At 91.9% G+C, this 21,340-nt stretch overlaps 1 protein-coding gene across 1 annotated transcript in view; it reads left to right on the top strand.

Moving 5' to 3' along the window:
* Positions 1–304: 304 nt before the first annotated feature.
* SCAF4 (SR-related CTD associated factor 4) overlaps positions 305–21,340 on the top strand; it is an 89,342-nt gene continuing 68,306 nt past the window's right edge. The window contains exon 1 of the mRNA XM_048494071.1: positions 305–373. Coding sequence (XP_048350028.1) covers positions 305–373 — 69 coding nt within the window. The remainder of the gene's footprint in view (positions 374–21,340) is intronic.

Genomic DNA, 21,340 nt, shown 5'->3' with positions numbered 1-21,340 from the left:
AGAGACCACCAGAAGAATGACCGGTTATTGCATTTAATTGCTGGGGAGCAGAAAGGCCCTGTAGCCCTCAAAATCTATGGGATGATATAGCCAAGTTTCCTGTAAAGAGAATTAGATCTGCTTTTCTCAGATATTTGAGAAAGTTTGGGTTCCCGCATTTATTCCTCCGCCCCGAGATATTCCAAGACAGAACCGAAGAATCAAATTGTTTTTGGCGTCAATTGGAAGAATCCAGGAATTATAAATTGCTGGTAGAGAATGCTGTATGCAGCCATTGAAGGATGTTCTCTTATGAGGAGGCTGCATGCACAGCTGGAGGAATGCCACCAACAGACTCTTGGGGGAGGGACCAAGTATTCTGGACACTGTCAAGGTGAGGGCTTCCAGCCGTTGGTTGCTCAGAGTTCCCTTAACCTCCCTCTTTCTGAGGCTCTGTTTCAGCTGTTTCCGCTTGTGTCATAAGCGTCCATTTCAATCCAATGTATCTGATGATAGTATTGTGGGAACTAGCAGTCTAGAAGTCAATTAGAGGTAGGCACTTAGCGGCAAGAGCGCTCTGTTTGGCAGATAGAGGACCATTAAGCTGTACATTACTAGAATCTTCTTGTTGGTGCATTATCAAATCATTATCCATATTGGTCAAAGAAGGTTGTAATAAATGACTTATTTTATTAGGGCATGAGCCATTGTGCTACTTCTCCTACCTGAGGTAATTCTACAACTGCACTCAGGTGCTTCTTATAATAGTTGTTTCAGTTATAACCAAAATGGGGGTGGGGGGGGGGGGGGGTGGGGGGGGGGGGGGGTGGGGGGGGGGGGGGGTGGGGGGGGGGGGGGGTGGGGGGGGGGGGGGGTGGGGGGGGGGGGGGGTGGGGGGGGGGGGGGGTGGGGGGGGGGGGGGGTGGGGGGGGGGGGGGGTGGGGGGGGGGGGGGGTGGGGGGGGGGGGGGGTGGGGGGGGGGGGGGGTGGGGGGGGGGGGGGGTGGGGGGGGGGGGGGGTGGGGGGGGGGGGGGGTGGGGGGGGGGGGGGGTGGGGGGGGGGGGGGGTGGGGGGGGGGGGGGGTGGGGGGGGGGGGGGGTGGGGGGGGGGGGGGGTGGGGGGGGGGGGGGGTGGGGGGGGGGGGGGGTGGGGGGGGGGGGGGGTGGGGGGGGGGGGGGGTGGGGGGGGGGGGGGGTGGGGGGGGGGGGGGGTGGGGGGGGGGGGGGGTGGGGGGGGGGGGGGGTGGGGGGGGGGGGGGGTGGGGGGGGGGGGGGGTGGGGGGGGGGGGGGGTGGGGGGGGGGGGGGGTGGGGGGGGGGGGGGGTGGGGGGGGGGGGGGGTGGGGGGGGGGGGGGGTGGGGGGGGGGGGGGGTGGGGGGGGGGGGGGGTGGGGGGGGGGGGGGGTGGGGGGGGGGGGGGGTGGGGGGGGGGGGGGGTGGGGGGGGGGGGGGGTGGGGGGGGGGGGGGGTGGGGGGGGGGGGGGGTGGGGGGGGGGGGGGGTGGGGGGGGGGGGGGGTGGGGGGGGGGGGGGGTGGGGGGGGGGGGGGGTGGGGGGGGGGGGGGGTGGGGGGGGGGGGGGGTGGGGGGGGGGGGGGGTGGGGGGGGGGGGGGGTGGGGGGGGGGGGGGGTGGGGGGGGGGGGGGGTGGGGGGGGGGGGGGGTGGGGGGGGGGGGGGGTGGGGGGGGGGGGGGGTGGGGGGGGGGGGGGGTGGGGGGGGGGGGGGGTGGGGGGGGGGGGGGGTGGGGGGGGGGGGGGGTGGGGGGGGGGGGGGGTGGGGGGGGGGGGGGGTGGGGGGGGGGGGGGGTGGGGGGGGGGGGGGGTGGGGGGGGGGGGGGGTGGGGGGGGGGGGGGGTGGGGGGGGGGGGGGGTGGGGGGGGGGGGGGGTGGGGGGGGGGGGGGGTGGGGGGGGGGGGGGGTGGGGGGGGGGGGGGGTGGGGGGGGGGGGGGGTGGGGGGGGGGGGGGGTGGGGGGGGGGGGGGGTGGGGGGGGGGGGGGGTGGGGGGGGGGGGGGGTGGGGGGGGGGGGGGGTGGGGGGGGGGGGGGGTGGGGGGGGGGGGGGGTGGGGGGGGGGGGGGGTGGGGGGGGGGGGGGGTGGGGGGGGGGGGGGGTGGGGGGGGGGGGGGGTGGGGGGGGGGGGGGGTGGGGGGGGGGGGGGGTGGGGGGGGGGGGGGGTGGGGGGGGGGGGGGGTGGGGGGGGGGGGGGGTGGGGGGGGGGGGGGGTGGGGGGGGGGGGGGGTGGGGGGGGGGGGGGGTGGGGGGGGGGGGGGGTGGGGGGGGGGGGGGGTGGGGGGGGGGGGGGGTGGGGGGGGGGGGGGGTGGGGGGGGGGGGGGGTGGGGGGGGGGGGGGGTGGGGGGGGGGGGGGGTGGGGGGGGGGGGGGGTGGGGGGGGGGGGGGGTGGGGGGGGGGGGGGGTGGGGGGGGGGGGGGGTGGGGGGGGGGGGGGGTGGGGGGGGGGGGGGGTGGGGGGGGGGGGGGGTGGGGGGGGGGGGGGGTGGGGGGGGGGGGGGGTGGGGGGGGGGGGGGGTGGGGGGGGGGGGGGGTGGGGGGGGGGGGGGGTGGGGGGGGGGGGGGGTGGGGGGGGGGGGGGGTGGGGGGGGGGGGGGGTGGGGGGGGGGGGGGGTGGGGGGGGGGGGGGGTGGGGGGGGGGGGGGGTGGGGGGGGGGGGGGGTGGGGGGGGGGGGGGGTGGGGGGGGGGGGGGGTGGGGGGGGGGGGGGGTGGGGGGGGGGGGGGGTGGGGGGGGGGGGGGGTGGGGGGGGGGGGGGGTGGGGGGGGGGGGGGGTGGGGGGGGGGGGGGGTGGGGGGGGGGGGGGGTGGGGGGGGGGGGGGGTGGGGGGGGGGGGGGGTGGGGGGGGGGGGGGGTGGGGGGGGGGGGGGGTGGGGGGGGGGGGGGGTGGGGGGGGGGGGGGGTGGGGGGGGGGGGGGGTGGGGGGGGGGGGGGGTGGGGGGGGGGGGGGGTGGGGGGGGGGGGGGGTGGGGGGGGGGGGGGGTGGGGGGGGGGGGGGGTGGGGGGGGGGGGGGGTGGGGGGGGGGGGGGGTGGGGGGGGGGGGGGGTGGGGGGGGGGGGGGGTGGGGGGGGGGGGGGGTGGGGGGGGGGGGGGGTGGGGGGGGGGGGGGGTGGGGGGGGGGGGGGGTGGGGGGGGGGGGGGGTGGGGGGGGGGGGGGGTGGGGGGGGGGGGGGGTGGGGGGGGGGGGGGGTGGGGGGGGGGGGGGGTGGGGGGGGGGGGGGGTGGGGGGGGGGGGGGGTGGGGGGGGGGGGGGGTGGGGGGGGGGGGGGGTGGGGGGGGGGGGGGGTGGGGGGGGGGGGGGGTGGGGGGGGGGGGGGGTGGGGGGGGGGGGGGGTGGGGGGGGGGGGGGGTGGGGGGGGGGGGGGGTGGGGGGGGGGGGGGGTGGGGGGGGGGGGGGGTGGGGGGGGGGGGGGGTGGGGGGGGGGGGGGGTGGGGGGGGGGGGGGGTGGGGGGGGGGGGGGGTGGGGGGGGGGGGGGGTGGGGGGGGGGGGGGGTGGGGGGGGGGGGGGGTGGGGGGGGGGGGGGGTGGGGGGGGGGGGGGGTGGGGGGGGGGGGGGGTGGGGGGGGGGGGGGGTGGGGGGGGGGGGGGGTGGGGGGGGGGGGGGGTGGGGGGGGGGGGGGGTGGGGGGGGGGGGGGGTGGGGGGGGGGGGGGGTGGGGGGGGGGGGGGGTGGGGGGGGGGGGGGGTGGGGGGGGGGGGGGGTGGGGGGGGGGGGGGGTGGGGGGGGGGGGGGGTGGGGGGGGGGGGGGGTGGGGGGGGGGGGGGGTGGGGGGGGGGGGGGGTGGGGGGGGGGGGGGGTGGGGGGGGGGGGGGGTGGGGGGGGGGGGGGGTGGGGGGGGGGGGGGGTGGGGGGGGGGGGGGGTGGGGGGGGGGGGGGGTGGGGGGGGGGGGGGGTGGGGGGGGGGGGGGGTGGGGGGGGGGGGGGGTGGGGGGGGGGGGGGGTGGGGGGGGGGGGGGGTGGGGGGGGGGGGGGGTGGGGGGGGGGGGGGGTGGGGGGGGGGGGGGGTGGGGGGGGGGGGGGGTGGGGGGGGGGGGGGGTGGGGGGGGGGGGGGGTGGGGGGGGGGGGGGGTGGGGGGGGGGGGGGGTGGGGGGGGGGGGGGGTGGGGGGGGGGGGGGGTGGGGGGGGGGGGGGGTGGGGGGGGGGGGGGGTGGGGGGGGGGGGGGGTGGGGGGGGGGGGGGGTGGGGGGGGGGGGGGGTGGGGGGGGGGGGGGGTGGGGGGGGGGGGGGGTGGGGGGGGGGGGGGGTGGGGGGGGGGGGGGGTGGGGGGGGGGGGGGGTGGGGGGGGGGGGGGGTGGGGGGGGGGGGGGGTGGGGGGGGGGGGGGGTGGGGGGGGGGGGGGGTGGGGGGGGGGGGGGGTGGGGGGGGGGGGGGGTGGGGGGGGGGGGGGGTGGGGGGGGGGGGGGGTGGGGGGGGGGGGGGGTGGGGGGGGGGGGGGGTGGGGGGGGGGGGGGGTGGGGGGGGGGGGGGGTGGGGGGGGGGGGGGGTGGGGGGGGGGGGGGGTGGGGGGGGGGGGGGGTGGGGGGGGGGGGGGGTGGGGGGGGGGGGGGGTGGGGGGGGGGGGGGGTGGGGGGGGGGGGGGGTGGGGGGGGGGGGGGGTGGGGGGGGGGGGGGGTGGGGGGGGGGGGGGGTGGGGGGGGGGGGGGGTGGGGGGGGGGGGGGGTGGGGGGGGGGGGGGGTGGGGGGGGGGGGGGGTGGGGGGGGGGGGGGGTGGGGGGGGGGGGGGGTGGGGGGGGGGGGGGGTGGGGGGGGGGGGGGGTGGGGGGGGGGGGGGGTGGGGGGGGGGGGGGGTGGGGGGGGGGGGGGGTGGGGGGGGGGGGGGGTGGGGGGGGGGGGGGGTGGGGGGGGGGGGGGGTGGGGGGGGGGGGGGGTGGGGGGGGGGGGGGGTGGGGGGGGGGGGGGGTGGGGGGGGGGGGGGGTGGGGGGGGGGGGGGGTGGGGGGGGGGGGGGGTGGGGGGGGGGGGGGGTGGGGGGGGGGGGGGGTGGGGGGGGGGGGGGGTGGGGGGGGGGGGGGGTGGGGGGGGGGGGGGGTGGGGGGGGGGGGGGGTGGGGGGGGGGGGGGGTGGGGGGGGGGGGGGGTGGGGGGGGGGGGGGGTGGGGGGGGGGGGGGGTGGGGGGGGGGGGGGGTGGGGGGGGGGGGGGGTGGGGGGGGGGGGGGGTGGGGGGGGGGGGGGGTGGGGGGGGGGGGGGGTGGGGGGGGGGGGGGGTGGGGGGGGGGGGGGGTGGGGGGGGGGGGGGGTGGGGGGGGGGGGGGGTGGGGGGGGGGGGGGGTGGGGGGGGGGGGGGGTGGGGGGGGGGGGGGGTGGGGGGGGGGGGGGGTGGGGGGGGGGGGGGGTGGGGGGGGGGGGGGGTGGGGGGGGGGGGGGGTGGGGGGGGGGGGGGGTGGGGGGGGGGGGGGGTGGGGGGGGGGGGGGGTGGGGGGGGGGGGGGGTGGGGGGGGGGGGGGGTGGGGGGGGGGGGGGGTGGGGGGGGGGGGGGGTGGGGGGGGGGGGGGGTGGGGGGGGGGGGGGGTGGGGGGGGGGGGGGGTGGGGGGGGGGGGGGGTGGGGGGGGGGGGGGGTGGGGGGGGGGGGGGGTGGGGGGGGGGGGGGGTGGGGGGGGGGGGGGGTGGGGGGGGGGGGGGGTGGGGGGGGGGGGGGGTGGGGGGGGGGGGGGGTGGGGGGGGGGGGGGGTGGGGGGGGGGGGGGGTGGGGGGGGGGGGGGGTGGGGGGGGGGGGGGGTGGGGGGGGGGGGGGGTGGGGGGGGGGGGGGGTGGGGGGGGGGGGGGGTGGGGGGGGGGGGGGGTGGGGGGGGGGGGGGGTGGGGGGGGGGGGGGGTGGGGGGGGGGGGGGGTGGGGGGGGGGGGGGGTGGGGGGGGGGGGGGGTGGGGGGGGGGGGGGGTGGGGGGGGGGGGGGGTGGGGGGGGGGGGGGGTGGGGGGGGGGGGGGGTGGGGGGGGGGGGGGGTGGGGGGGGGGGGGGGTGGGGGGGGGGGGGGGTGGGGGGGGGGGGGGGTGGGGGGGGGGGGGGGTGGGGGGGGGGGGGGGTGGGGGGGGGGGGGGGTGGGGGGGGGGGGGGGTGGGGGGGGGGGGGGGTGGGGGGGGGGGGGGGTGGGGGGGGGGGGGGGTGGGGGGGGGGGGGGGTGGGGGGGGGGGGGGGTGGGGGGGGGGGGGGGTGGGGGGGGGGGGGGGTGGGGGGGGGGGGGGGTGGGGGGGGGGGGGGGTGGGGGGGGGGGGGGGTGGGGGGGGGGGGGGGTGGGGGGGGGGGGGGGTGGGGGGGGGGGGGGGTGGGGGGGGGGGGGGGTGGGGGGGGGGGGGGGTGGGGGGGGGGGGGGGTGGGGGGGGGGGGGGGTGGGGGGGGGGGGGGGTGGGGGGGGGGGGGGGTGGGGGGGGGGGGGGGTGGGGGGGGGGGGGGGTGGGGGGGGGGGGGGGTGGGGGGGGGGGGGGGTGGGGGGGGGGGGGGGTGGGGGGGGGGGGGGGTGGGGGGGGGGGGGGGTGGGGGGGGGGGGGGGTGGGGGGGGGGGGGGGTGGGGGGGGGGGGGGGTGGGGGGGGGGGGGGGTGGGGGGGGGGGGGGGTGGGGGGGGGGGGGGGTGGGGGGGGGGGGGGGTGGGGGGGGGGGGGGGTGGGGGGGGGGGGGGGTGGGGGGGGGGGGGGGTGGGGGGGGGGGGGGGTGGGGGGGGGGGGGGGTGGGGGGGGGGGGGGGTGGGGGGGGGGGGGGGTGGGGGGGGGGGGGGGTGGGGGGGGGGGGGGGTGGGGGGGGGGGGGGGTGGGGGGGGGGGGGGGTGGGGGGGGGGGGGGGTGGGGGGGGGGGGGGGTGGGGGGGGGGGGGGGTGGGGGGGGGGGGGGGTGGGGGGGGGGGGGGGTGGGGGGGGGGGGGGGTGGGGGGGGGGGGGGGTGGGGGGGGGGGGGGGTGGGGGGGGGGGGGGGTGGGGGGGGGGGGGGGTGGGGGGGGGGGGGGGTGGGGGGGGGGGGGGGTGGGGGGGGGGGGGGGTGGGGGGGGGGGGGGGTGGGGGGGGGGGGGGGTGGGGGGGGGGGGGGGTGGGGGGGGGGGGGGGTGGGGGGGGGGGGGGGTGGGGGGGGGGGGGGGTGGGGGGGGGGGGGGGTGGGGGGGGGGGGGGGTGGGGGGGGGGGGGGGTGGGGGGGGGGGGGGGTGGGGGGGGGGGGGGGTGGGGGGGGGGGGGGGTGGGGGGGGGGGGGGGTGGGGGGGGGGGGGGGTGGGGGGGGGGGGGGGTGGGGGGGGGGGGGGGTGGGGGGGGGGGGGGGTGGGGGGGGGGGGGGGTGGGGGGGGGGGGGGGTGGGGGGGGGGGGGGGTGGGGGGGGGGGGGGGTGGGGGGGGGGGGGGGTGGGGGGGGGGGGGGGTGGGGGGGGGGGGGGGTGGGGGGGGGGGGGGGTGGGGGGGGGGGGGGGTGGGGGGGGGGGGGGGTGGGGGGGGGGGGGGGTGGGGGGGGGGGGGGGTGGGGGGGGGGGGGGGTGGGGGGGGGGGGGGGTGGGGGGGGGGGGGGGTGGGGGGGGGGGGGGGTGGGGGGGGGGGGGGGTGGGGGGGGGGGGGGGTGGGGGGGGGGGGGGGTGGGGGGGGGGGGGGGTGGGGGGGGGGGGGGGTGGGGGGGGGGGGGGGTGGGGGGGGGGGGGGGTGGGGGGGGGGGGGGGTGGGGGGGGGGGGGGGTGGGGGGGGGGGGGGGTGGGGGGGGGGGGGGGTGGGGGGGGGGGGGGGTGGGGGGGGGGGGGGGTGGGGGGGGGGGGGGGTGGGGGGGGGGGGGGGTGGGGGGGGGGGGGGGTGGGGGGGGGGGGGGGTGGGGGGGGGGGGGGGTGGGGGGGGGGGGGGGTGGGGGGGGGGGGGGGTGGGGGGGGGGGGGGGTGGGGGGGGGGGGGGGTGGGGGGGGGGGGGGGTGGGGGGGGGGGGGGGTGGGGGGGGGGGGGGGTGGGGGGGGGGGGGGGTGGGGGGGGGGGGGGGTGGGGGGGGGGGGGGGTGGGGGGGGGGGGGGGTGGGGGGGGGGGGGGGTGGGGGGGGGGGGGGGTGGGGGGGGGGGGGGGTGGGGGGGGGGGGGGGTGGGGGGGGGGGGGGGTGGGGGGGGGGGGGGGTGGGGGGGGGGGGGGGTGGGGGGGGGGGGGGGTGGGGGGGGGGGGGGGTGGGGGGGGGGGGGGGTGGGGGGGGGGGGGGGTGGGGGGGGGGGGGGGTGGGGGGGGGGGGGGGTGGGGGGGGGGGGGGGTGGGGGGGGGGGGGGGTGGGGGGGGGGGGGGGTGGGGGGGGGGGGGGGTGGGGGGGGGGGGGGGTGGGGGGGGGGGGGGGTGGGGGGGGGGGGGGGTGGGGGGGGGGGGGGGTGGGGGGGGGGGGGGGTGGGGGGGGGGGGGGGTGGGGGGGGGGGGGGGTGGGGGGGGGGGGGGGTGGGGGGGGGGGGGGGTGGGGGGGGGGGGGGGTGGGGGGGGGGGGGGGTGGGGGGGGGGGGGGGTGGGGGGGGGGGGGGGTGGGGGGGGGGGGGGGTGGGGGGGGGGGGGGGTGGGGGGGGGGGGGGGTGGGGGGGGGGGGGGGTGGGGGGGGGGGGGGGTGGGGGGGGGGGGGGGTGGGGGGGGGGGGGGGTGGGGGGGGGGGGGGGTGGGGGGGGGGGGGGGTGGGGGGGGGGGGGGGTGGGGGGGGGGGGGGGTGGGGGGGGGGGGGGGTGGGGGGGGGGGGGGGTGGGGGGGGGGGGGGGTGGGGGGGGGGGGGGGTGGGGGGGGGGGGGGGTGGGGGGGGGGGGGGGTGGGGGGGGGGGGGGGTGGGGGGGGGGGGGGGTGGGGGGGGGGGGGGGTGGGGGGGGGGGGGGGTGGGGGGGGGGGGGGGTGGGGGGGGGGGGGGGTGGGGGGGGGGGGGGGTGGGGGGGGGGGGGGGTGGGGGGGGGGGGGGGTGGGGGGGGGGGGGGGTGGGGGGGGGGGGGGGTGGGGGGGGGGGGGGGTGGGGGGGGGGGGGGGTGGGGGGGGGGGGGGGTGGGGGGGGGGGGGGGTGGGGGGGGGGGGGGGTGGGGGGGGGGGGGGGTGGGGGGGGGGGGGGGTGGGGGGGGGGGGGGGTGGGGGGGGGGGGGGGTGGGGGGGGGGGGGGGTGGGGGGGGGGGGGGGTGGGGGGGGGGGGGGGTGGGGGGGGGGGGGGGTGGGGGGGGGGGGGGGTGGGGGGGGGGGGGGGTGGGGGGGGGGGGGGGTGGGGGGGGGGGGGGGTGGGGGGGGGGGGGGGTGGGGGGGGGGGGGGGTGGGGGGGGGGGGGGGTGGGGGGGGGGGGGGGTGGGGGGGGGGGGGGGTGGGGGGGGGGGGGGGTGGGGGGGGGGGGGGGTGGGGGGGGGGGGGGGTGGGGGGGGGGGGGGGTGGGGGGGGGGGGGGGTGGGGGGGGGGGGGGGTGGGGGGGGGGGGGGGTGGGGGGGGGGGGGGGTGGGGGGGGGGGGGGGTGGGGGGGGGGGGGGGTGGGGGGGGGGGGGGGTGGGGGGGGGGGGGGGTGGGGGGGGGGGGGGGTGGGGGGGGGGGGGGGTGGGGGGGGGGGGGGGTGGGGGGGGGGGGGGGTGGGGGGGGGGGGGGGTGGGGGGGGGGGGGGGTGGGGGGGGGGGGGGGTGGGGGGGGGGGGGGGTGGGGGGGGGGGGGGGTGGGGGGGGGGGGGGGTGGGGGGGGGGGGGGGTGGGGGGGGGGGGGGGTGGGGGGGGGGGGGGGTGGGGGGGGGGGGGGGTGGGGGGGGGGGGGGGTGGGGGGGGGGGGGGGTGGGGGGGGGGGGGGGTGGGGGGGGGGGGGGGTGGGGGGGGGGGGGGGTGGGGGGGGGGGGGGGTGGGGGGGGGGGGGGGTGGGGGGGGGGGGGGGTGGGGGGGGGGGGGGGTGGGGGGGGGGGGGGGTGGGGGGGGGGGGGGGTGGGGGGGGGGGGGGGTGGGGGGGGGGGGGGGTGGGGGGGGGGGGGGGTGGGGGGGGGGGGGGGTGGGGGGGGGGGGGGGTGGGGGGGGGGGGGGGTGGGGGGGGGGGGGGGTGGGGGGGGGGGGGGGTGGGGGGGGGGGGGGGTGGGGGGGGGGGGGGGTGGGGGGGGGGGGGGGTGGGGGGGGGGGGGGGTGGGGGGGGGGGGGGGTGGGGGGGGGGGGGGGTGGGGGGGGGGGGGGGTGGGGGGGGGGGGGGGTGGGGGGGGGGGGGGGTGGGGGGGGGGGGGGGTGGGGGGGGGGGGGGGTGGGGGGGGGGGGGGGTGGGGGGGGGGGGGGGTGGGGGGGGGGGGGGGTGGGGGGGGGGGGGGGTGGGGGGGGGGGGGGGTGGGGGGGGGGGGGGGTGGGGGGGGGGGGGGGTGGGGGGGGGGGGGGGTGGGGGGGGGGGGGGGTGGGGGGGGGGGGGGGTGGGGGGGGGGGGGGGTGGGGGGGGGGGGGGGTGGGGGGGGGGGGGGGTGGGGGGGGGGGGGGGTGGGGGGGGGGGGGGGTGGGGGGGGGGGGGGGTGGGGGGGGGGGGGGGTGGGGGGGGGGGGGGGTGGGGGGGGGGGGGGGTGGGGGGGGGGGGGGGTGGGGGGGGGGGGGGGTGGGGGGGGGGGGGGGTGGGGGGGGGGGGGGGTGGGGGGGGGGGGGGGTGGGGGGGGGGGGGGGTGGGGGGGGGGGGGGGTGGGGGGGGGGGGGGGTGGGGGGGGGGGGGGGTGGGGGGGGGGGGGGGTGGGGGGGGGGGGGGGTGGGGGGGGGGGGGGGTGGGGGGGGGGGGGGGTGGGGGGGGGGGGGGGTGGGGGGGGGGGGGGGTGGGGGGGGGGGGGGGTGGGGGGGGGGGGGGGTGGGGGGGGGGGGGGGTGGGGGGGGGGGGGGGTGGGGGGGGGGGGGGGTGGGGGGGGGGGGGGGTGGGGGGGGGGGGGGGTGGGGGGGGGGGGGGGTGGGGGGGGGGGGGGGTGGGGGGGGGGGGGGGTGGGGGGGGGGGGGGGTGGGGGGGGGGGGGGGTGGGGGGGGGGGGGGGTGGGGGGGGGGGGGGGTGGGGGGGGGGGGGGGTGGGGGGGGGGGGGGGTGGGGGGGGGGGGGGGTGGGGGGGGGGGGGGGTGGGGGGGGGGGGGGGTGGGGGGGGGGGGGGGTGGGGGGGGGGGGGGGTGGGGGGGGGGGGGGGTGGGGGGGGGGGGGGGTGGGGGGGGGGGGGGGTGGGGGGGGGGGGGGGTGGGGGGGGGGGGGGGTGGGGGGGGGGGGGGGTGGGGGGGGGGGGGGGTGGGGGGGGGGGGGGGTGGGGGGGGGGGGGGGTGGGGGGGGGGGGGGGTGGGGGGGGGGGGGGGTGGGGGGGGGGGGGGGTGGGGGGGGGGGGGGGTGGGGGGGGGGGGGGGTGGGGGGGGGGGGGGGTGGGGGGGGGGGGGGGTGGGGGGGGGGGGGGGTGGGGGGGGGGGGGGGTGGGGGGGGGGGGGGGTGGGGGGGGGGGGGGGTGGGGGGGGGGGGGGGTGGGGGGGGGGGGGGGTGGGGGGGGGGGGGGGTGGGGGGGGGGGGGGGTGGGGGGGGGGGGGGGTGGGGGGGGGGGGGGGTGGGGGGGGGGGGGGGTGGGGGGGGGGGGGGGTGGGGGGGGGGGGGGGTGGGGGGGGGGGGGGGTGGGGGGGGGGGGGGGTGGGGGGGGGGGGGGGTGGGGGGGGGGGGGGGTGGGGGGGGGGGGGGGTGGGGGGGGGGGGGGGTGGGGGGGGGGGGGGGTGGGGGGGGGGGGGGGTGGGGGGGGGGGGGGGTGGGGGGGGGGGGGGGTGGGGGGGGGGGGGGGTGGGGGGGGGGGGGGGTGGGGGGGGGGGGGGGTGGGGGGGGGGGGGGGTGGGGGGGGGGGGGGGTGGGGGGGGGGGGGGGTGGGGGGGGGGGGGGGTGGGGGGGGGGGGGGGTGGGGGGGGGGGGGGGTGGGGGGGGGGGGGGGTGGGGGGGGGGGGGGGTGGGGGGGGGGGGGGGTGGGGGGGGGGGGGGGTGGGGGGGGGGGGGGGTGGGGGGGGGGGGGGGTGGGGGGGGGGGGGGGTGGGGGGGGGGGGGGGTGGGGGGGGGGGGGGGTGGGGGGGGGGGGGGGTGGGGGGGGGGGGGGGTGGGGGGGGGGGGGGGTGGGGGGGGGGGGGGGTGGGGGGGGGGGGGGGTGGGGGGGGGGGGGGGTGGGGGGGGGGGGGGGTGGGGGGGGGGGGGGGTGGGGGGGGGGGGGGGTGGGGGGGGGGGGGGGTGGGGGGGGGGGGGGGTGGGGGGGGGGGGGGGTGGGGGGGGGGGGGGGTGGGGGGGGGGGGGGGTGGGGGGGGGGGGGGGTGGGGGGGGGGGGGGGTGGGGGGGGGGGGGGGTGGGGGGGGGGGGGGGTGGGGGGGGGGGGGGGTGGGGGGGGGGGGGGGTGGGGGGGGGGGGGGGTGGGGGGGGGGGGGGGTGGGGGGGGGGGGGGGTGGGGGGGGGGGGGGGTGGGGGGGGGGGGGGGTGGGGGGGGGGGGGGGTGGGGGGGGGGGGGGGTGGGGGGGGGGGGGGGTGGGGGGGGGGGGGGGTGGGGGGGGGGGGGGGTGGGGGGGGGGGGGGGTGGGGGGGGGGGGGGGTGGGGGGGGGGGGGGGTGGGGGGGGGGGGGGGTGGGGGGGGGGGGGGGTGGGGGGGGGGGGGGGTGGGGGGGGGGGGGGGTGGGGGGGGGGGGGGGTGGGGGGGGGGGGGGGTGGGGGGGGGGGGGGGTGGGGGGGGGGGGGGGTGGGGGGGGGGGGGGGTGGGGGGGGGGGGGGGTGGGGGGGGGGGGGGGTGGGGGGGGGGGGGGGTGGGGGGGGGGGGGGGTGGGGGGGGGGGGGGGTGGGGGGGGGGGGGGGTGGGGGGGGGGGGGGGTGGGGGGGGGGGGGGGTGGGGGGGGGGGGGGGTGGGGGGGGGGGGGGGTGGGGGGGGGGGGGGGTGGGGGGGGGGGGGGGTGGGGGGGGGGGGGGGTGGGGGGGGGGGGGGGTGGGGGGGGGGGGGGGTGGGGGGGGGGGGGGGTGGGGGGGGGGGGGGGTGGGGGGGGGGGGGGGTGGGGGGGGGGGGGGGTGGGGGGGGGGGGGGGTGGGGGGGGGGGGGGGTGGGGGGGGGGGGGGGTGGGGGGGGGGGGGGGTGGGGGGGGGGGGGGGTGGGGGGGGGGGGGGGTGGGGGGGGGGGGGGGTGGGGGGGGGGGGGGGTGGGGGGGGGGGGGGGTGGGGGGGGGGGGGGGTGGGGGGGGGGGGGGGTGGGGGGGGGGGGGGGTGGGGGGGGGGGGGGGTGGGGGGGGGGGGGGGTGGGGGGGGGGGGGGGTGGGGGGGGGGGGGGGTGGGGGGGGGGGGGGGTGGGGGGGGGGGGGGGTGGGGGGGGGGGGGGGTGGGGGGGGGGGGGGGTGGGGGGGGGGGGGGGTGGGGGGGGGGGGGGGTGGGGGGGGGGGGGGGTGGGGGGGGGGGGGGGTGGGGGGGGGGGGGGGTGGGGGGGGGGGGGGGTGGGGGGGGGGGGGGGTGGGGGGGGGGGGGGGTGGGGGGGGGGGGGGGTGGGGGGGGGGGGGGGTGGGGGGGGGGGGGGGTGGGGGGGGGGGGGGGTGGGGGGGGGGGGGGGTGGGGGGGGGGGGGGGTGGGGGGGGGGGGGGGTGGGGGGGGGGGGGGGTGGGGGGGGGGGGGGGTGGGGGGGGGGGGGGGTGGGGGGGGGGGGGGGTGGGGGGGGGGGGGGGTGGGGGGGGGGGGGGGTGGGGGGGGGGGGGGGTGGGGGGGGGGGGGGGTGGGGGGGGGGGGGGGTGGGGGGGGGGGGGGGTGGGGGGGGGGGGGGGTGGGGGGGGGGGGGGGTGGGGGGGGGGGGGGGTGGGGGGGGGGGGGGGTGGGGGGGGGGGGGGGTGGGGGGGGGGGGGGGTGGGGGGGGGGGGGGGTGGGGGGGGGGGGGGGTGGGGGGGGGGGGGGGTGGGGGGGGGGGGGGGTGGGGGGGGGGGGGGGTGGGGGGGGGGGGGGGTGGGGGGGGGGGGGGGTGGGGGGGGGGGGGGGTGGGGGGGGGGGGGGGTGGGGGGGGGGGGGGGTGGGGGGGGGGGGGGGTGGGGGGGGGGGGGGGTGGGGGGGGGGGGGGGTGGGGGGGGGGGGGGGTGGGGGGGGGGGGGGGTGGGGGGGGGGGGGGGTGGGGGGGGGGGGGGGTGGGGGGGGGGGGGGGTGGGGGGGGGGGGGGGTGGGGGGGGGGGGGGGTGGGGGGGGGGGGGGGTGGGGGGGGGGGGGGGTGGGGGGGGGGGGGGGTGGGGGGGGGGGGGGGTGGGGGGGGGGGGGGGTGGGGGGGGGGGGGGGTGGGGGGGGGGGGGGGTGGGGGGGGGGGGGGGTGGGGGGGGGGGGGGGTGGGGGGGGGGGGGGGTGGGGGGGGGGGGGGGTGGGGGGGGGGGGGGGTGGGGGGGGGGGGGGGTGGGGGGGGGGGGGGGTGGGGGGGGGGGGGGGTGGGGGGGGGGGGGGGTGGGGGGGGGGGGGGGTGGGGGGGGGGGGGGGTGGGGGGGGGGGGGGGTGGGGGGGGGGGGGGGTGGGGGGGGGGGGGGGTGGGGGGGGGGGGGGGTGGGGGGGGGGGGGGGTGGGGGGGGGGGGGGGTGGGGGGGGGGGGGGGTGGGGGGGGGGGGGGGTGGGGGGGGGGGGGGGTGGGGGGGGGGGGGGGTGGGGGGGGGGGGGGGTGGGGGGGGGGGGGGGTGGGGGGGGGGGGGGGTGGGGGGGGGGGGGGGTGGGGGGGGGGGGGGGTGGGGGGGGGGGGGGGTGGGGGGGGGGGGGGGTGGGGGGGGGGGGGGGTGGGGGGGGGGGGGGGTGGGGGGGGGGGGGGGTGGGGGGGGGGGGGGGTGGGGGGGGGGGGGGGTGGGGGGGGGGGGGGGTGGGGGGGGGGGGGGGTGGGGGGGGGGGGGGGTGGGGGGGGGGGGGGGTGGGGGGGGGGGGGGGTGGGGGGGGGGGGGGGTGGGGGGGGGGGGGGGTGGGGGGGGGGGGGGGTGGGGGGGGGGGGGGGTGGGGGGGGGGGGGGGTGGGGGGGGGGGGGGGTGGGGGGGGGGGGGGGTGGGGGGGGGGGGGGGTGGGGGGGGGGGGGGGTGGGGGGGGGGGGGGGTGGGGGGGGGGGGGGGTGGGGGGGGGGGGGGGTGGGGGGGGGGGGGGGTGGGGGGGGGGGGGGGTGGGGGGGGGGGGGGGTGGGGGGGGGGGGGGGTGGGGGGGGGGGGGGGTGGGGGGGGGGGGGGGTGGGGGGGGGGGGGGGTGGGGGGGGGGGGGGGTGGGGGGGGGGGGGGGTGGGGGGGGGGGGGGGTGGGGGGGGGGGGGGGTGGGGGGGGGGGGGGGTGGGGGGGGGGGGGGGTGGGGGGGGGGGGGGGTGGGGGGGGGGGGGGGTGGGGGGGGGGGGGGGTGGGGGGGGGGGGGGGTGGGGGGGGGGGGGGGTGGGGGGGGGGGGGGGTGGGGGGGGGGGGGGGTGGGGGGGGGGGGGGGTGGGGGGGGGGGGGGGTGGGGGGGGGGGGGGGTGGGGGGGGGGGGGGGTGGGGGGGGGGGGGGGTGGGGGGGGGGGGGGGTGGGGGGGGGGGGGGGTGGGGGGGGGGGGGGGTGGGGGGGGGGGGGGGTGGGGGGGGGGGGGGGTGGGGGGGGGGGGGGGTGGGGGGGGGGGGGGGTGGGGGGGGGGGGGGGTGGGGGGGGGGGGGGGTGGGGGGGGGGGGGGGTGGGGGGGGGGGGGGGTGGGGGGGGGGGGGGGTGGGGGGGGGGGGGGGTGGGGGGGGGGGGGGGTGGGGGGGGGGGGGGGTGGGGGGGGGGGGGGGTGGGGGGGGGGGGGGGTGGGGGGGGGGGGGGGTGGGGGGGGGGGGGGGTGGGGGGGGGGGGGGGTGGGGGGGGGGGGGGGTGGGGGGGGGGGGGGGTGGGGGGGGGGGGGGGTGGGGGGGGGGGGGGGTGGGGGGGGGGGGGGGTGGGGGGGGGGGGGGGTGGGGGGGGGGGGGGGTGGGGGGGGGGGGGGGTGGGGGGGGGGGGGGGTGGGGGGGGGGGGGGGTGGGGGGGGGGGGGGGTGGGGGGGGGGGGGGGTGGGGGGGGGGGGGGGTGGGGGGGGGGGGGGGTGGGGGGGGGGGGGGGTGGGGGGGGGGGGGGGTGGGGGGGGGGGGGGGTGGGGGGGGGGGGGGGTGGGGGGGGGGGGGGGTGGGGGGGGGGGGGGGTGGGGGGGGGGGGGGGTGGGGGGGGGGGGGGGTGGGGGGGGGGGGGGGTGGGGGGGGGGGGGGGTGGGGGGGGGGGGGGGTGGGGGGGGGGGGGGGTGGGGGGGGGGGGGGGTGGGGGGGGGGGGGGGTGGGGGGGGGGGGGGGTGGGGGGGGGGGGGGGTGGGGGGGGGGGGGGGTGGGGGGGGGGGGGGGTGGGGGGGGGGGGGGGTGGGGGGGGGGGGGGGTGGGGGGGGGGGGGGGTGGGGGGGGGGGGGGGTGGGGGGGGGGGGGGGTGGGGGGGGGGGGGGGTGGGGGGGGGGGGGGGTGGGGGGGGGGGGGGGTGGGGGGGGGGGGGGGTGGGGGGGGGGGGGGGTGGGGGGGGGGGGGGGTGGGGGGGGGGGGGGGTGGGGGGGGGGGGGGGTGGGGGGGGGGGGGGGTGGGGGGGGGGGGGGGTGGGGGGGGGGGGGGGTGGGGGGGGGGGGGGGTGGGGGGGGGGGGGGGTGGGGGGGGGGGGGGGTGGGGGGGGGGGGGGGTGGGGGGGGGGGGGGGTGGGGGGGGGGGGGGGTGGGGGGGGGGGGGGGTGGGGGGGGGGGGGGGTGGGGGGGGGGGGGGGTGGGGGGGGGGGGGGGTGGGGGGGGGGGGGGGTGGGGGGGGGGGGGGGTGGGGGGGGGGGGGGGTGGGGGGGGGGGGGGGTGGGGGGGGGGGGGGGTGGGGGGGGGGGGGGGTGGGGGGGGGGGGGGGTGGGGGGGGGGGGGGGTGGGGGGGGGGGGGGGTGGGGGGGGGGGGGGGTGGGGGGGGGGGGGGGTGGGGGGGGGGGGGGGTGGGGGGGGGGGGGGGTGGGGGGGGGGGGGGGTGGGGGGGGGGGGGGGTGGGGGGGGGGGGGGGTGGGGGGGGGGGGGGGTGGGGGGGGGGGGGGGTGGGGGGGGGGGGGGGTGGGGGGGGGGGGGGGTGGGGGGGGGGGGGGGTGGGGGGGGGGGGGGGTGGGGGGGGGGGGGGGTGGGGGGGGGGGGGGGTGGGGGGGGGGGGGGGTGGGGGGGGGGGGGGGTGGGGGGGGGGGGGGGTGGGGGGGGGGGGGGGTGGGGGGGGGGGGGGGTGGGGGGGGGGGGGGGTGGGGGGGGGGGGGGGTGGGGGGGGGGGGGGGTGGGGGGGGGGGGGGGTGGGGGGGGGGGGGGGTGGGGGGGGGGGGGGGTGGGGGGGGGGGGGGGTGGGGGGGGGGGGGGGTGGGGGGGGGGGGGGGTGGGGGGGGGGGGGGGTGGGGGGGGGGGGGGGTGGGGGGGGGGGGGGGTGGGGGGGGGGGGGGGTGGGGGGGGGGGGGGGTGGGGGGGGGGGGGGGTGGGGGGGGGGGGGGGTGGGGGGGGGGGGGGGTGGGGGGGGGGGGGGGTGGGGGGGGGGGGGGGTGGGGGGGGGGGGGGGTGGGGGGGGGGGGGGGTGGGGGGGGGGGGGGGTGGGGGGGGGGGGGGGTGGGGGGGGGGGGGGGTGGGGGGGGGGGGGGGTGGGGGGGGGGGGGGGTGGGGGGGGGGGGGGGTGGGGGGGGGGGGGGGTGGGGGGGGGGGGGGGTGGGGGGGGGGGGGGGTGGGGGGGGGGGGGGGTGGGGGGGGGGGGGGGTGGGGGGGGGGGGGGGTGGGGGGGGGGGGGGGTGGGGGGGGGGGGGGGTGGGGGGGGGGGGGGGTGGGGGGGGGGGGGGGTGGGGGGGGGGGGGGGTGGGGGGGGGGGGGGGTGGGGGGGGGGGGGGGTGGGGGGGGGGGGGGGTGGGGGGGGGGGGGGGTGGGGGGGGGGGGGGGTGGGGGGGGGGGGGGGTGGGGGGGGGGGGGGGTGGGGGGGGGGGGGGGTGGGGGGGGGGGGGGGTGGGGGGGGGGGGGGGTGGGGGGGGGGGGGGGTGGGGGGGGGGGGGGGTGGGGGGGGGGGGGGGTGGGGGGGGGGGGGGGTGGGGGGGGGGGGGGGTGGGGGGGGGGGGGGGTGGGGGGGGGGGGGGGTGGGGGGGGGGGGGGGTGGGGGGGGGGGGGGGTGGGGGGGGGGGGGGGTGGGGGGGGGGGGGGGTGGGGGGGGGGGGGGGTGGGGGGGGGGGGGGGTGGGGGGGGGGGGGGGTGGGGGGGGGGGGGGGTGGGGGGGGGGGGGGGTGGGGGGGGGGGGGGGTGGGGGGGGGGGGGGGTGGGGGGGGGGGGGGGTGGGGGGGGGGGGGGGTGGGGGGGGGGGGGGGTGGGGGGGGGGGGGGGTGGGGGGGGGGGGGGGTGGGGGGGGGGGGGGGTGGGGGGGGGGGGGGGTGGGGGGGGGGGGGGGTGGGGGGGGGGGGGGGTGGGGGGGGGGGGGGGTGGGGGGGGGGGGGGGTGGGGGGGGGGGGGGGTGGGGGGGGGGGGGGGTGGGGGGGGGGGGGGGTGGGGGGGGGGGGGGGTGGGGGGGGGGGGGGGTGGGGGGGGGGGGGGGTGGGGGGGGGGGGGGGTGGGGGGGGGGGGGGGTGGGGGGGGGGGGGGGTGGGGGGGGGGGGGGGTGGGGGGGGGGGGGGGTGGGGGGGGGGGGGGGTGGGGGGGGGGGGGGGTGGGGGGGGGGGGGGGTGGGGGGGGGGGGGGGTGGGGGGGGGGGGGGGTGGGGGGGGGGGGGGGTGGGGGGGGGGGGGGGTGGGGGGGGGGGGGGGTGGGGGGGGGGGGGGGTGGGGGGGGGGGGGGGTGGGGGGGGGGGGGGGTGGGGGGGGGGGGGGGTGGGGGGGGGGGGGGGTGGGGGGGGGGGGGGGTGGGGGGGGGGGGGGGTGGGGGGGGGGGGGGGTGGGGGGGGGGGGGGGTGGGGGGGGGGGGGGGTGGGGGGGGGGGGGGGTGGGGGGGGGGGGGGGTGGGGGGGGGGGGGGGTGGGGGGGGGGGGGGGTGGGGGGGGGGGGGGGTGGGGGGGGGGGGGGGTGGGGGGGGGGGGGGGTGGGGGGGGGGGGGGGTGGGGGGGGGGGGGGGTGGGGGGGGGGGGGGGTGGGGGGGGGGGGGGGTGGGGGGGGGGGGGGGTGGGGGGGGGGGGGGGTGGGGGGGGGGGGGGGTGGGGGGGGGGGGGGGTGGGGGGGGGGGGGGGTGGGGGGGGGGGGGGGTGGGGGGGGGGGGGGGTGGGGGGGGGGGGGGGTGGGGGGGGGGGGGGGTGGGGGGGGGGGGGGGTGGGGGGGGGGGGGGGTGGGGGGGGGGGGGGGTGGGGGGGGGGGGGGGTGGGGGGGGGGGGGGGTGGGGGGGGGGGGGGGTGGGGGGGGGGGGGGGTGGGGGGGGGGGGGGGTGGGGGGGGGGGGGGGTGGGGGGGGGGGGGGGTGGGGGGGGGGGGGGGTGGGGGGGGGGGGGGGTGGGGGGGGGGGGGGGTGGGGGGGGGGGGGGGTGGGGGGGGGGGGGGGTGGGGGGGGGGGGGGGTGGGGGGGGGGGGGGGTGGGGGGGGGGGGGGGTGGGGGGGGGGGGGGGTGGGGGGGGGGGGGGGTGGGGGGGGGGGGGGGTGGGGGGGGGGGGGGGTGGGGGGGGGGGGGGGTGGGGGGGGGGGGGGGTGGGGGGGGGGGGGGGTGGGGGGGGGGGGGGGTGGGGGGGGGGGGGGGTGGGGGGGGGGGGGGGTGGGGGGGGGGGGGGGTGGGGGGGGGGGGGGGTGGGGGGGGGGGGGGGTGGGGGGGGGGGGGGGTGGGGGGGGGGGGGGGTGGGGGGGGGGGGGGGTGGGGGGGGGGGGGGGTGGGGGGGGGGGGGGGTGGGGGGGGGGGGGGGTGGGGGGGGGGGGGGGTGGGGGGGGGGGGGGGTGGGGGGGGGGGGGGGTGGGGGGGGGGGGGGGTGGGGGGGGGGGGGGGTGGGGGGGGGGGGGGGTGGGGGGGGGGGGGGGTGGGGGGGGGGGGGGGTGGGGGGGGGGGGGGGTGGGGGGGGGGGGGGGTGGGGGGGGGGGGGGGTGGGGGGGGGGGGGGGTGGGGGGGGGGGGGGGTGGGGGGGGGGGGGGGTGGGGGGGGGGGGGGGTGGGGGGGGGGGGGGGTGGGGGGGGGGGGGGGTGGGGGGGGGGGGGGGTGGGGGGGGGGGGGGGTGGGGGGGGGGGGGGGTGGGGGGGGGGGGGGGTGGGGGGGGGGGGGGGTGGGGGGGGGGGGGGGTGGGGGGGGGGGGGGGTGGGGGGGGGGGGGGGTGGGGGGGGGGGGGGGTGGGGGGGGGGGGGGGTGGGGGGGGGGGGGGGTGGGGGGGGGGGGGGGTGGGGGGGGGGGGGGGTGGGGGGGGGGGGGGGTGGGGGGGGGGGGGGGTGGGGGGGGGGGGGGGTGGGGGGGGGGGGGGGTGGGGGGGGGGGGGGGTGGGGGGGGGGGGGGGTGGGGGGGGGGGGGGGTGGGGGGGGGGGGGGGTGGGGGGGGGGGGGGGTGGGGGGGGGGGGGGGTGGGGGGGGGGGGGGGTGGGGGGGGGGGGGGGTGGGGGGGGGGGGGGGTGGGGGGGGGGGGGGGTGGGGGGGGGGGGGGGTGGGGGGGGGGGGGGGTGGGGGGGGGGGGGGGTGGGGGGGGGGGGGGGTGGGGGGGGGGGGGGGTGGGGGGGGGGGGGGGTGGGGGGGGGGGGGGGTGGGGGGGGGGGGGGGTGGGGGGGGGGGGGGGTGGGGGGGGGGGGGGGTGGGGGGGGGGGGGGGTGGGGGGGGGGGGGGGTGGGGGGGGGGGGGGGTGGGGGGGGGGGGGGGTGGGGGGGGGGGGGGGTGGGGGGGGGGGGGGGTGGGGGGGGGGGGGGGTGGGGGGGGGGGGGGGTGGGGGGGGGGGGGGGTGGGGGGGGGGGGGGGTGGGGGGGGGGGGGGGTGGGGGGGGGGGGGGGTGGGGGGGGGGGGGGGTGGGGGGGGGGGGGGGTGGGGGGGGGGGGGGGTGGGGGGGGGGGGGGGTGGGGGGGGGGGGGGGTGGGGGGGGGGGGGGGTGGGGGGGGGGGGGGGTGGGGGGGGGGGGGGGTGGGGGGGGGGGGGGGTGGGGGGGGGGGGGGGTGGGGGGGGGGGGGGGTGGGGGGGGGGGGGGGTGGGGGGGGGGGGGGGTGGGGGGGGGGGGGGGTGGGGGGGGGGGGGGGTGGGGGGGGGGGGGGGTGGGGGGGGGGGGGGGTGGGGGGGGGGGGGGGTGGGGGGGGGGGGGGGTGGGGGGGGGGGGGGGTGGGGGGGGGGGGGGGTGGGGGGGGGGGGGGGTGGGGGGGGGGGGGGGTGGGGGGGGGGGGGGGTGGGGGGGGGGGGGGGTGGGGGGGGGGGGGGGTGGGGGGGGGGGGGGGTGGGGGGGGGGGGGGGTGGGGGGGGGGGGGGGTGGGGGGGGGGGGGGGTGGGGGGGGGGGGGGGTGGGGGGGGGGGGGGGTGGGGGGGGGGGGGGGTGGGGGGGGGGGGGGGTGGGGGGGGGGGGGGGTGGGGGGGGGGGGGGGTGGGGGGGGGGGGGGGTGGGGGGGGGGGGGGGTGGGGGGGGGGGGGGGTGGGGG

This window comes from Sphaerodactylus townsendi, linkage group LG04 (genome assembly GCF_021028975.2).
Source record: "Sphaerodactylus townsendi isolate TG3544 linkage group LG04, MPM_Stown_v2.3, whole genome shotgun sequence".
In the NCBI taxonomy this organism is placed as follows: Eukaryota; Metazoa; Chordata; class Lepidosauria; order Squamata; family Sphaerodactylidae; genus Sphaerodactylus; species Sphaerodactylus townsendi.
The sequence above is the reverse complement of the archived record's forward strand: the minus strand, read 5'-3'. Positions and strand labels throughout refer to the sequence as shown.